The following is a 13785-nucleotide window of genomic DNA, read 5'->3' as shown; positions in this document are numbered from 1 at the left end:
TCACAGCAACCTAATAGGGTATTATAATCCCCATACTACAGATGAGGAAAACTGAAGCTCAGAACAATTAATTAACTTGCATGCGATCACTCAGTAAATGCTGAATCAATGATTTAATTTCCACATCTTTTTTGAATGGTAGGTAGTACTACTCAAGTGTCTTATTTCCCTTTGGAAAACAATGGTGGAGACCGGGCACAGTGGCTCATACCTGTAATCCCAGCACTTTGGGAGGCCGAGGCGGGCAGATTACCTGAGGTCAGGAGTTTAAGACCAGCCTGGCCAACATGGCGAAACCCCATCTCTACTAAAAATAACAAAAATTAGCGGGGCATGGTGGCGGGCACCTGTAATCTCAACTCCTCAGCAGGCTGAGGCAGGAGAATCGCTTGAACCCGGGAGACAAAGGTTGCAGTGAGTCAAGATCATGCCATTGCACTCCAGCCTGGGCAACAGAGTGAAACTTCATTAAAAAAAAAAAGAGAGAGAAAGAAAGAAAAAGAAAGAAAGAAAGAAGGAAGGAGGGAAGGAAGGAAGGAAGGAAAGAAAGGGTATTTGAAAATAAATTTTACAGATCTGGTTTTTGGTGAGATGAAGAAAACACTCACCTGTCTTTCAACTTTTACAAACTTCCCCATCATGCTTTGGTCTTCAATTTCTGATGTGGATGGTCTGGCTACATATGGTTCATTCCTAAGAAGAAGCGAACACTTCTGTAAGATCATTATACCTATTTTTGCTATGCAACGTCATTTTGGCTAGGCAGCCCATGGCCAACAGAGCCATTGCTCCCACCCTCACACTTGTGTGGCATAAGAGCACCATTCAACTCTGGAGGCATATGTGAGTCGGAAAGTCAGAGTTTTTCTGCATTCAACACTGGTATCTCATGTTTACCTCTGCTGTAGGAAAATTTGAAGCTAAATATCAAGCTGCTATTAAGGAGGCTTTGCTTTGTGTTAAAGATGATAAAGCACCTAACAGTACCTAGAGTATCTAGTTCCTTTAAATTAAATTCCTTAGCCTTTCAGTCTTAGATTTGAGATCTGAGACTTTCACTCTGACTGTGTGTGTGCAGGTGGAGATGGAGTCATCTAATGCCTGAAATTACTTACAGTGAGTATAAATATTTCATCTGGCCAATTTTAATAAGAATGAAAAATCTCAAATCTTGAACATGATGCAAAAGATGACACTGGCGAGGAATGGAATTGAAATATGTGCTGAATTTGATTTTTGGTTATCCACAGTATCTGACTAAATTCTGGTTAGTTTCTACATTTTTATGTTTTTTACAGATCAGAACTTTCAGAGAGTCTAGCTATTTGCCAGAAACCATTTATGCTAGGCACTTTCTCAATAGTTGATTTATCTCTCTCATAGGTTACTAAATCCTGCTTAGTAGGATAGTCTTTGGCTGAGCAGCCTTAAATTTTAAAAAGATGTCAAAAACTGGTGGCCCCTGTGCTAAATCCAGCTGGCTAGTGTTTTCTTTGGCCTGCACGGGGTTCTAAAACATGTAAGCTGGCTGGGCGCGGTGGCTCATGCCTGTAATCCCAGCACTTTGGGAGGCCGAGGTGGGCGGATCACGAGGTCAAGAGATCGAGACCATCCTGGTTAACACAGTGAAATCCTGTCTCTACTAAAAAATACAAAAAATTAGCCGGGTGTGGTGGCAGGCACCTGTAGTCCCAACTACTCGGGAGGCTGAGGCAGGAGAATGGCATGAACCTGGGAGGCGGAGCTTGCAATGAGCAGAGATCCCGCCATTGCACTCCAGCCTGGGCGACAGAGTCTCACAAAAACAAACCAAACAAACAAAACACACACACACACACGTAAACCATCTCAAAAATTGAGAATTTCACGTAAAAGCTGGATATTCTGTTTTCTGGAAACAGAGGACCCGCATTCCTAAAAGAAGGTAGGGCCCTCATTCCTAAAAGGAGGTAGGACCCTCATTCCGTTAAGAATGGAGGGCCTTCATTCCTACCTCCTTTAGATGGGGCATGTGTCCTCCAGGTGCCCACAGTCCCATCACTCCCTATTCTATCCCCAGGGCTGAGGTTAAATATTAAATGCTTTCTATCATCATGTTGATGCTCTTGATTCTTTTTTTTTTTTTTTTTAGAGACAGAGTCTCACTGTGTCACCAGTCTGGAGTGCAGTGGTGTGATCTCAGCTCACTGCAACCTCCGACTCCCTGGTTCAAGCGATTCTCCTCCCTCAGCTTCCTGAGTAGCTGAGATTACAGGCACGTGCCACCACACCCAGCTAATTTTTGTAGTTTTAGTAGAGACGGGTTTCACTATGTTGGCCAGGCTGGTCTCGATCTCCTGGCCTCGAGATTCACCTGCCTTGGCCTCCCAAAGTTCTGGGATTACAGGTGCAAGCCACCACGCCCGGCCTCTTGGTTCTTTCATAAGTGGAAGGTTCATAATATTTCTTAAGCCTAACTCCCTCACTCATTGTGTTACCTGCCTTGAAGACGTTTGGGAATAAAGAGAAATAAATTTAGGCAGTGGATTTTCTAAAGAAAATCTTATTCAAAATTTTAAAGCTTTGGAAGGAGGAGAGCTGCTCTGTTAAGGGACAAGGCTCTCTGTGTTACAATGTTGTCAGGGGGCTGATATCTGAGTGACTTCTCTGGCTTTGTCCTGGGAGGGGTATCGATCAACTCAAAGATAATTATGCAGGATGGAGAATGCTGTGGGTTCTGCTAATGCGAAGTTTTCTTCCTGTTTCAATAAAGTTCATAAGTCTCCTCTTGTTTTGTAACAGGGAAACTGGTGGGGCTATTTTCATTTTCAAAAGTCGTAGGAAGAAATATCACCCACATGGTCTGGGAAGAGGAGTGAGAAGATTTTTGTACAGAAACCTTTCAAATGGCCACCAACTGAAACAAGCTTCAAACTCTTTCTTCATTTTACTTAGCAGAGTGACAACTGCACCTACAGAAAGGACCCCAGCTGAGGTTTGGGGGTGGGGATGCTCTACAAACTTTGCACCCCTGGCCCATCAGTCCATGTCCACTGGCCCCACCTGGGAGACTGCTGGGATGGGAAGGTGAACGCTGACCCTTTCTGCGACTTCTTGTGTTTTGGCGTGGAGGGAGGTCCAGGAGTGAAAATCATATCTATTCTGAAAGAAACAAACAGAGCGGGGATTAAATTACACAGAGCTTTGTTTTGACAGTAAACCAAATCATTCTATTCTCTCTGGAATGAGATATGGGTTTGGAATACATAAGAGAAGAGAAGAGGAGAGGAAGAGAGAGTGCATACTAGCCACAGAGAGAAAGAAAGAGTCAGAGAGAACCTATAACTTTGGTATATTCTTCTTCTTGTTTTTGATCTGGTGATACTGAAAGGATCTTTCTATCCCAGGGGAGAGGGAGGCAGACAAACCGCTGAGAGAGGTGAGGGCTGCATCTTGTTATATTTTTTTTTATAAGAAATGTCATAGGTGGGCTGCAAACCTGTCTTGTCTTCCAGTTCTTTTATCCCTTCCAAAAACATCTAGTTATGGAGTTTTACAGACAAAGCCTAGGCTACATATTCAGCTGCACACATCACTGCTGCTCTGTGGGCATCTCTGGCCAGTAGAAAGATAGATCCAACACCAGCTTCCACTTCTGCTTTTATTTCTGCATGAGGCACCAGCTCCTTTTTAAAAACCTTCTATTTTAGGTTTGGGGGTACAGGTAAAGGTTTGTTACATAGGTAAACATGTGTCATGGGGATTGTCTTTTCTGCTCCTCTCCCTCCTACCACCCTACCCCCTCGAGAAGACCCCAGCATCTGTTGTTTCCTTCTTTGTGTTCATAAGTTCTTATCATTTAGCTACCACCTATCAGTGAGAACATGCAGTATATGGTTTTCTGTTCCTGCGTTAGTTTGCTAAGGATAATAGCCTCCAGCTCCAACCATGTTCCTGCAAAAGATAGGATTTTGTTCTTTTTTAATGGCTGCATAGTATTCTGAGAGTCATCGGTTCCTTCTCTATGCCTGGACCAACAGGAAAGAAATGTTGCCTATCACGCTGTCGGTTGGGACAAGGGCTGGAAGGAAAGCAGGCTTGAAGGCTTATCACAGGTCCAGGACCATTAAGACCGTGAACCCTGAAATAGCCATGGCTCCTTCTGTCTCCTCCCTGGAAACCCAGCTGCTTCTCCACTGATGGCACTTCCTTTCTCTCTTGCCCCGTAAGGTCAGCACGACTGGAGATATGCAATCAGAGATCCAGATGTTCACCCTCCAGCCACAAACACTAGAAACACATTTGCTTAATAAGTAGCAAAAACTATGACACTGTCATAGTCCACTCTATGCTTATTTAAATTGACTGGTAGTTTTGGAGTGTGGCATGCCTTAGACATCATGCTTCATCCTTGTCTCTCAGAGAGCCATAGTTGCATAAATAACAGCATGTTAGGCTCAGAATTTGTTCACACATCTATTCATTCAGCAGGTAGTGAGGACTGACTCTGTGCCTGCCACTATGCTAGGAAGCCCAGCCTGGCCAGCACGGTGAAACCCCCTATCTACTAAAAATAAAAAATCAGGGGGTGTGGTGCCATGTGCCTCTAGTCCCAGCTACTCAGGAAGCTGAGTCAGGAGAATCTCTTGAACCCGGGAGACAGAGGTTGGAGTGAGCTGAGATCGTGCCACTGCACTCCAGCCTGGGTGACAGAGTGAGACTCCGTCTCAAAAAAAAAAAAAAAAAAAAAAAAAAAGGCCATGGAGAAGCACACCTCCAACGTGACAGCATCATTAACTTCCAACCCAGTCGGTGTGACGTTCCTGTTCTCTAGCAGGACACTCCAGTGGGACAACATCACTTGGACAGGGAAGCTGAGGCCCAGAGAGGATATGTGTCCGTTGGAAATATCACACAGTCAGAGTGAACTGCAATAGGAGTTTGGTTTCCTGACTGTTACTCCATGACTCTTGACATCACAACTGCCCGTTTTTAAAAAATGTGCAGTTTTACAACTTATTAAAGATTTGATACATTTTAAAAGTAAAAAAAAAAAAGTCACATATGGAGTCATCATCTCAGTACAGCTACTGCAATCTCTCAGGGGAAGTCCTACTCCTTTTCTCCAGGCCGCAATATGGGAAAGTGTGTGCATGTCCTGTGTATTTCTGAATAAGCATATGTGTGCATGTGTTTAGAATCATACCTATATATTAGTAAACATCATCACAAGGTCTAGGCAGAGTCTATTTATTCTGTGACATATTATATATGATATATAAACATACATATGCAGCTATAAATATATACATATGCATATGTATGTGTACACACATGTCTGCATGTATTACTGGTAATTATATCATGCATATATATCCACAAATCAAATAATTAAAAAATCTCATTATATACTTTTTCTAAATATTATTTTATGGTTGCATAACTTTTTTTTTTTTTGAGATGCAGTCTCACTCTGTCGCCCAGGCTGGAGTGCAGTGGCGCAATCTTGGCTCACTGCAACCTCCGCCTCCCAGGTTCAAGCGATTCTTCTGCCTCAGCCTCCCGAGTAGCTGAGATTACAGGCATGCTCCACCACGCCTGGATTCTTTTTGTATTTTTAGTAGAGAGGGGGTTTCCCCATGTTGGTCAGAATGGTCTGGAACTCTTGACTTCAACGGATTCACCTGCCTCGGCCTCCCAAAGTGCTGGGATTATAGGCATGAGCCACTGCACCCAACCAATGGCTGCATAACATTTTAATGAGAGCAGGTACCATTCTCTCCTTACCCATTGTTTTATAATTAAGGAAATATGGTGCGTTAGAATAGAGACTTTCTAATCAGTTGGAGCTAGTTTGATTCCCAGCTCTGCTCCCTGCTACCTGGATAGGTCCTCTGTCCTATCAGCTTCAGTTTCCACATTGGAAAAATGGCACTCTAATGCAATGCCTTGTGTTTTCATAAGGGAGTATAAACATGCAGGTGGAATACTGAGGAGTTCCATAAAAATGATGGCAATTATTAGTTGGGCATTGATGCTGTTTCCTTAGTTTTCACTATTATAAGTAATACCCGATGAACATTTTTTAACATGGTAAAGAATTATATTTAGAATTAGGCAGCCGAATTCGGTTTAGATGATCCCGTTTTGTTGGCAACACCGAAAACATCACAGTCAGAAGCCATTTAAACGTGTGTCTTCTCCTCTCTGACAGGCCTGATCAGGGTGCTGACCTTGGCCATGGCAATGTCATACAGCTTTTTCACAGTCTGTCCAATCTGGTGCTTTGTTGGCCTGGACATCCACAAGGCTTCGTGGATATTTTTCTTCTTAAAATATCTCCCTGCATTTCGAATTATTTCTGAATACCTTTCACCTTAAATTCTAAGGGTCATATGGCTTTGAGGGGAGCGCAGTCCCTCCAGATGTGACTGTCTCACCTCGTCTGAAGGTACTTTATCCTGGAAAGCATGTCGAGATGCCCGGCAGAATACTGCTCAATCACATCCTTCACGTCGTAAGGCCTCAAAGTCTCCTTGAATTTTTTTTTATAGAGACGGAATTGTAGAATTCTGCAAGGCAAAGTAGAGGCATTTGTGCGTCACGGGTGGAGAGTGCAGGGAGCTATACCACAAGGCTAGCAAAATCCAAGGCAGGGGGAGAAAAGAACCAAAGAGAAAACAGCTTGCTGGAAGAACTTCCAATGTTTGGTTCTGATTCTACCCCTTGGAACACACAGAGTTAGTACATCTCCATCAGGATTATTCCCTTCAATTATTTGAAGAATAAGCAAATCATGGTATTAATAAGAGCTAACATTTATTGAGCATTCATTGTATGCCAGACCATGAGCTTAATGCTTTATGAACAATCCTGATAACAGATCCATTTATAGGAGATGTGATTGTGATTCAGAGCTTCAGCATCATCCCAGGGCCATACAGCTGATGAGGGCTGAGCTGGTCCTCAAACCCAGATGGGGTGCTGACGAGGCTGGTGCTCTGAATCACTGTCACACTGCTTTCTATTTGAGCACAGCTGATGTATCTCATCCTCAAGAGCCTCTTGAATTATTTTGCTTGGGAGCTCCTAGAAAAGAAAAGCTGGTTTCTGTTCCCTGAGTTTTTTCAGGTTCCTTATAAAGTGGGGCGCCCAGAACTGGTAGATGAAATCAAAGCCTCACGTCCATCCTTTATTGGTTCCTCCCTGGAAAGCAATCAAGTCACCCCTGATGGGTAGTGTTCCTTGGGAGCCACATCGTGAAGTTAACTCCTGCTGATCACAGAGTTTATTCAAACCCCTAATCACAGGTCAGTGTCAGGAGGTCACAGCCCTTCCCAGGCCCTTCTATCTGGTGCTTGCGCAAGTCATTTTAACGGTGCATTCAAAGTTCATTTTGTTTGCCATAGCTCATGGCTTTAGCCTCTAAACATTATTTATGGTATATTGATTATGGTACTACCTAATTTGCTTGCCATCCTTCCCATCTTTGTGCCATTTTATAAGCCTTCTCTTTACATCGTTCCATACAGGTGAGAATCTATAAACTAAGGCTCACAGGTCAACTCTGGCTCACTGCCTGATTTTGATAGTAAGGTTTGACTGGAACTCAGCCACACCCACTCCTTTATGCACTGTCTTTGGCTGCTTTTGTGCTACAATGACAGAGCTGAACACTCGTAGCAGAGACCTATGGACCATGAAGCCTAAAACATTTACTATCTGACCCTTTCCAGAAAAGTCTGATGACCTCTGAATGAAGGCATCAGTGAAAATGCTAAAAGAAGAGCAGAAGAGGGCACAGACCAGACTATGCAGTGTCCCAGCAGAGATCGCCCTCCAGGTCAACACAGGTTCATTAACTGGCTTTCTCTGAATAAAGGCTTTCAGCCAGTGAGGAATCTAGATAGCTGTGTTTTCATACAACCGCATTTCTGTCATATCCTACATAAAGGTGTCAGGAAAATCCACGTCCAAGGCTTTGCTGAGGTCTACACATTGTAACACGACTGTGATTCCCTAGCTATTGGAATGAGAATCTTGCTGAAAAGACCATGATGAGTTGGAGAAGTCACCTTAGTTTCTAGAATTCACTGCTACCTTTATGAGGTGCTTACATGCTGATAAAGTTTAAGTAGTAGCATGCTTTTTTCATTTTCTTGCAGAATTTTAAAGCAAAACAGAAATAGCTAGAATGGATCATGGTCTCTGCTGATACAGACAAAAAAACTATAATTTATTATCTTGTTAAAAATGCGAACTAATTAAAAAGAACTATATGGATGAAGTTAAGCAGAAGAAAAAACATTTTGAGCAAGAAGCCTCTACAGGAAGAAAACCCTCCACCCTGACGCCCTTTAAAATACATGGTGGTTACCGCCAGAGCAGAACAGAGGAGGTGGAAATACTGTCGGGAGGGCTGTGGGGCGTGTGTATAACAAGGCAGGCACCCAAGAGTCACCCAACATGATTCGCTCATGTCCGGATCGTTTTTCCTGGGGCAGCATACAGTACTTACTTACTTCTAGGACCTGAGTCAGGGTTAGTGGAGGGGCTTATTTTCCCCCTTCCCAAAGTGCAAGAGAATTTTATAAGCCCCATCCTGTAGGAGTTGAGCTGGAGCTGGGGAGGCACACGGGCACCGGTGGGGCCGAGGGGGCATTACCTGACGGCTCGGATGGCGGCCTTCAGGGTAGGGATCATGTCTTCAATGGGGAAGTCATTCCCATAGCCCCTGTCTTCTGCTGTGGGGTCGCCTGTCCCGGCATCTGGGAGGAAGACACGCATTTCAACGGCAGGCCACAGCCCTGGAAAAGGCTTGGGGACCCCATTGTTTGGTCAAAGCCTTCCACGCCTCTGGATGTGTCCATCCCCAGAGTCTTTGTTTCCACGTTGTGAGACCCCACAGTACTCTCAAGCTGTGATGCTGCTCAGCCTTTCTTGGCACCCTCATTCTATTATCCAGAAGTCCAAGCCAGAAGTGTGTGCAGCTCATGACTGGTGGTGGAGGACAAGGCTAGCAGGGAGGAGAAGTGAGCTCTGCAGTGCCAGAGTGGCCCCCAGAGCCAGAAGCCAGCGAGGGACACAGAAGCCAGCAAAGGACACACACTGTGCAGGCCTTGGAGCCAGACAGGCCTCAGCTGGGGCTTTTGCTCTGTCAGTCTCTATCCTGGTGACCTTGGGGAGGTCACTGTCTGAGCCACACACACCTCAGAGGTCTTGGAGAGAACTGAATGATGCAATGAGGACTGAGGGCCTGGGTGGGCTCAGACACTGAGGACACAGGCTTTTCTGCCTGTCCTCCCTTTGCATAAGTAAAAGAGGCACATGAGGCCATGGCTCCTACAGCCTCCAGAGGGCGCTCTTCTGCCACCTCTTCCTATGCCCTGGTCTCTAGATCGCTTGGCACATGGCACCACCCCATCCTTCAAGTTGACTTCCATAACAATTCAATCACGGGGCGGGATGGGTGGGGGACACCCTTAGAAACTAAGGAGACAGGCTTCCAGGCTCCTAACTTGGGAGCCTCCAGCCCTAGACTCCTGGGAATACATCACAATGCCTCCGCCCAAGGGACAGGAGGAGTAAGGGAAGCAAGAAGATGGCTTGGCGAGGGAAGGGAGAGAGTTACCTTGTGGACTCGAAGGTTCTTAAGTGGGGAGAGGGAGAGGTGAGGAAGGAAGTGGGCTTGGGGGAGGGAGAAGTGGAGGAGACAGGGAGGGACATAAAAAGGCATTCATTACCTTCAGAACTCTGCCAGAAAGCGTAGGCTTTCATGCGGAAGGCCGTGCGGAAACGCTCTTTATTGTTTAAGCCAACAGGCTTTGGTTCTTTAGAAGGACTTTCTTCTATGGCATCTACATTCAGAGGGGTAAATAGCTTTCCTTTAGTATTGCTACCACGAGGATTAGAAAGGCGAACCCGATCCAAGAGACCCAGCTTTTGGCTACAAAATAAGCAAAAGTGAACAATTTTCCTCCTTCAGTGCAGGCTCTTACAATTTCCCATCCCTCCATAAAGACTCATACATGCTCCTCCAAGGAGGAATGGGGACCGTGCATTTCACAGTGCTGAATCTGACTCAGCAGCTTGGAATCGGACAGGGCGTGGTTCAGATCCTAGCTCCACAGCTTGCTAGCCTTATACCCTGGGCGAGTTTTGTTTTAACTTCTCTGCATGTCAATTTTCTCATATGCTTAAATGCTGCTTACATGAGATGCAGGCTATAAATTGCCAACTCATCCTAGTATGCTGCAGAGATTCGTCTTTCCCCATGCCCATTTCCTGTATCAATAACTTCCGGCCTCTCCTGTGTATCATCCCATGGTGCCCGGATAGTGATTTACACAGACAAATCCTTATCAAAGTGTTCCTCCTTGAAAAGAACCTGACAACACAAATGACATAAAGCAGCACTCTTAATTTGGTGTCCACAAACAGACTCTTATGGATAGAATCTGGCAGTCCATGAGTTTGGATGGGGAAAAATACATTTTTAGTTTATAACTTCTAACTAAAATTTAGCATCTCTTTCCATTATGAATGTGGGCAACAAACTCCAGTAATATCCTAAATGCCTGTGACTGTCCACAACAAAAATCACAGATAATTTTATATCCTGTTATTTCAAGGTATTGTTTATGCTCATGATGGCTTCAAGATTATGGTGGTATTCAATCTGCCACCAGGTTCATCACAAAAATGCACATATATGACTACATCTCAAAATTTTAAAGATTTTGGTAATGCTTTATCCATATAATCAGCTTCTTTTGTAAGTGTATATTGTATTTTGTTTATAGATTCAAAATTATTCTGAGAAGGGGTCCATGGCCTTCACGATACTGCTAGAAGAGTTCCTGGTACAAAGAAAATGGTTAATAATGCCAATATAAAATTGCCCTGGTGCAAAAATCCAGCTGCACCTTGACTTAAGCCCAAGTCCACCCTTCCCATTGGGCTGACCTGGGGTAGATCTATGACCTTTTTGAGCCTCAGTTACCTCATCTGTAAAGTAGGGATAAGCATTCTCTGCTTTATCTGGTTGCTATGAGATGATGTTTGTCCAGGATTTGGCATAGAGTATGACACACAGCGGGTGCTCTATACATGTTAATTTCTTCCATTTCTCGGTTTTTGCCCCCTTACCCTAGTGAGCACAAAGGATAAAGCCTTTTTTGTGGTACCTTCCAAAGAGCGCCACATTGTGTGTTTTCGCCCAGTGGTATACTCAATGCAACAGCTTCTGCTCCCTTACCCCACACAGAGCTTGGCACACAGGAGGCACTCACTTGTGTACTTGTGAAATAAATGAGACAGTGAATGAATATGGGTGATCCAATCAGTTCTGCATGGGTTTGTGATAATTTTGTGTTTTCTAAAGAGCATGTCTGGTTAGGATAGTCATGTGCCCCTGCCAGAAGCTGCTGCTACCTTTGAAGCTGGGTACAGTGTGGAGGTCATGGTGTTGTGGCTGCTGGAAGAGGAGTGAACACTCCTCCTGCCACACAGTCACCCTGTGCTTTCTGAACACCAGGTCCTCGTCTGTCATGGGGGCCTAACAACAGCTGCTTCATAGAGGGTTAGGGAGTATTACACGTGATAATTTATGTAACATTTCTTGCCTACAGTCCGGCATACAGAAGGCATTAAGAAATCTCTGAAAAAACAAACCAGTGAATGAATGAATGAGTATATGAATGAGCAGTGAGCAGTTGTTATTCCTGACTTCCTCTGGATCTGTTCTCTCTCACCCAGCACTGTTCCAGAAGTTTGATTGAGGAACTCCATTAATAACCAGCCCAGGATAAATTTAGAAAAACGCCAATGCTCAGCCAGCTCCATCTTCCTTGAACTGAAGTCAACATTTTTTGGAATTGCTTTCCTGGCTGCTACTAGATAAATGACTAATAGGACAGAGAATATATCAGAACTCGTGGGCTAAAAATAGTGAACGAAGCAGGAACTGAGCTGAACACACATTGAAGTCTTTCTGGCACTGCACTGTATGGAGACAGTACATTTCCATGCCTGCCTGCTCCACTGAACTATGTAGTGCTAGCTAGGCAAAGACTCTGCCTGGCTATCTTTGAACACGGTACATTTCCCTGCTCAGAACATCCGAATATTCAGTACAGCAACTAAGATCATGGGCAAAACCAGCCTGGTGGAAGCATTCTGACAAACCGTGTGACCTAGGACACATCACTTATGCTTTCTGGTCTCCAACTTCCTCATGGGCAAAATGATGACCATAAGCCCATGCTTTTCATAGATGTTTAAAGGTTAAATGAGGTAATGCATGTCCAGTGCTCAGCCAACTGAGATTCAGGAAGCGCTCAATAGATATTAGCTGTCATTATTAACTCGGTAAGTAATCCTTTTCCCACAGAGGCAGTAGAAGGCTGACGATGTGTGTGAAAAGGATGGATACAATTCCCTGGGCCATAAATAAAGGTTTTGTTGTTGTTGTTGTTTAAATGAACTGCAATGAGTTTGAGAGATTTATATATTATTTTACAGTACTTCTTAATGCTAGTCTAAAAAGTTCAACATTGTCATTGCACTCTACTTCCGTAGGAGACAAATATATGGGGAGCTTAATTCCAGATAAACTAAGCAAGACAAAATTAATAGCAGCCACTTTTTCCTGAATTGAAGTTTCAGTATAATTGTTGAATATAAGGAAGATAATCAGAGGATTTTCTTGGTTCTCCCTGTGCTGGGATTTAGGATTTGCTTGTTAGGCATTTAAATGCTTCACTGCAACCTCAAACAGTCTGGATTGCTTTGGCCATGTTCACTTAAAACCCCATTGGTCACAGATGACAGTTCAGACGGTGTTAGGAATCCAGATGCATGGAACAAAGTCAGAAGTCTTGGCTCAGAATCACTCACAGCCATTGCACCTAAGAGGCTTATGGAATTCTTCCTCCAGCAAAGTGGATGATCAGCTTACTTCTTAATTGTGTTGCCTGAAATCCAAGACCCCAAAGGATAATCAAATGCAAGGCAAAGTTCACCGCTGAAACTCAAAACCCATCTCTGTTCTACATTGTATGGATTTCCAGTGCATAATTAAGGTGTTGTTCTAGGAGGGCACTGAAGATCTTGCAAGAAAAGCCTTCCCCAGAGCTGACATCAGATTTTCTTCAAAAGCTAGGGCTCTTGACATGATAAGTGCAGGCAAACAACTTCCAAATACAAATTGTAAAAACTGCAAATAGATGGACTGGGCATGGCAAAGTAAAATCAAGGTTGTTCTACCCTGGACAATGCGGCTCTTGTCCTGGGCTCCTCCTTCAGGTATCAGCACAGGGAACTCCAGCCATGTTCAACTCCGTGTAGTTTCTTCACATTCTGTGTTTTGCATGTGCTGTGAACTCGACCTGGGAAAACCTTCATCCCCTTTTTTCATCTAAATGACTCTTATTTTTATCTAAAACATGGTCCAAGCCTCAGCCCCACATCTGGACTTTCAGTGCAGTGGCTACTGGGATCCATTAGACATCCATTCTCCGTGCCCCTAGTCCACTTCAGGCTTTTCTCATCCATGGCACTCGGCCACTGCAGGGAAACATTTGACTCAATAGGGACTCCCCTACTACATCAGTGGTTCTCAACTGGGGGTGATTTTGATCCCCCTGCCAGGGCACATTTGGCCATGCCTGGAGATACTTGGTGATACAATAATGAGAAGTACTATTGCCATCTAGTGGTGAGAAGCCAGAGATGCTGTTAAACATCCTGCAATGCACGGGAAATTCCCAAAAAAGAATTATCTGTAGCAAATATCAATAGTGCTGA

The 13785-nt window shown here is 44.2% G+C and overlaps 1 protein-coding gene across 1 annotated transcript in view; it reads right to left on the bottom strand.

Moving 5' to 3' along the window:
• LOC105492824 (potassium voltage-gated channel subfamily Q member 3) overlaps positions 1-13785 on the bottom strand; it is a 363808-nt gene that overhangs the window by 10694 nt on the left and 339329 nt on the right. Inside the window, exons 10-14 of the mRNA XM_011760082.3 lie at positions 9723-9925; positions 8645-8747; positions 6420-6551; positions 3043-3141; positions 609-693 (exon numbers count right to left, since the gene is read on the bottom strand). Of these exons, the coding sequence (XP_011758384.2) occupies positions 609-693; positions 3043-3141; positions 6420-6551; positions 8645-8747; positions 9723-9925 (622 nt within the window). The remainder of the gene's footprint in view (positions 1-608; positions 694-3042; positions 3142-6419; positions 6552-8644; positions 8748-9722; positions 9926-13785) is intronic.

Source organism: Macaca nemestrina, chromosome 8, assembly GCF_043159975.1.
Source record: "Macaca nemestrina isolate mMacNem1 chromosome 8, mMacNem.hap1, whole genome shotgun sequence".
NCBI classification, from domain to species: domain Eukaryota; kingdom Metazoa; phylum Chordata; class Mammalia; order Primates; family Cercopithecidae; genus Macaca; species Macaca nemestrina.
This window is presented reverse-complemented; position numbering and strand designations above follow the sequence as displayed.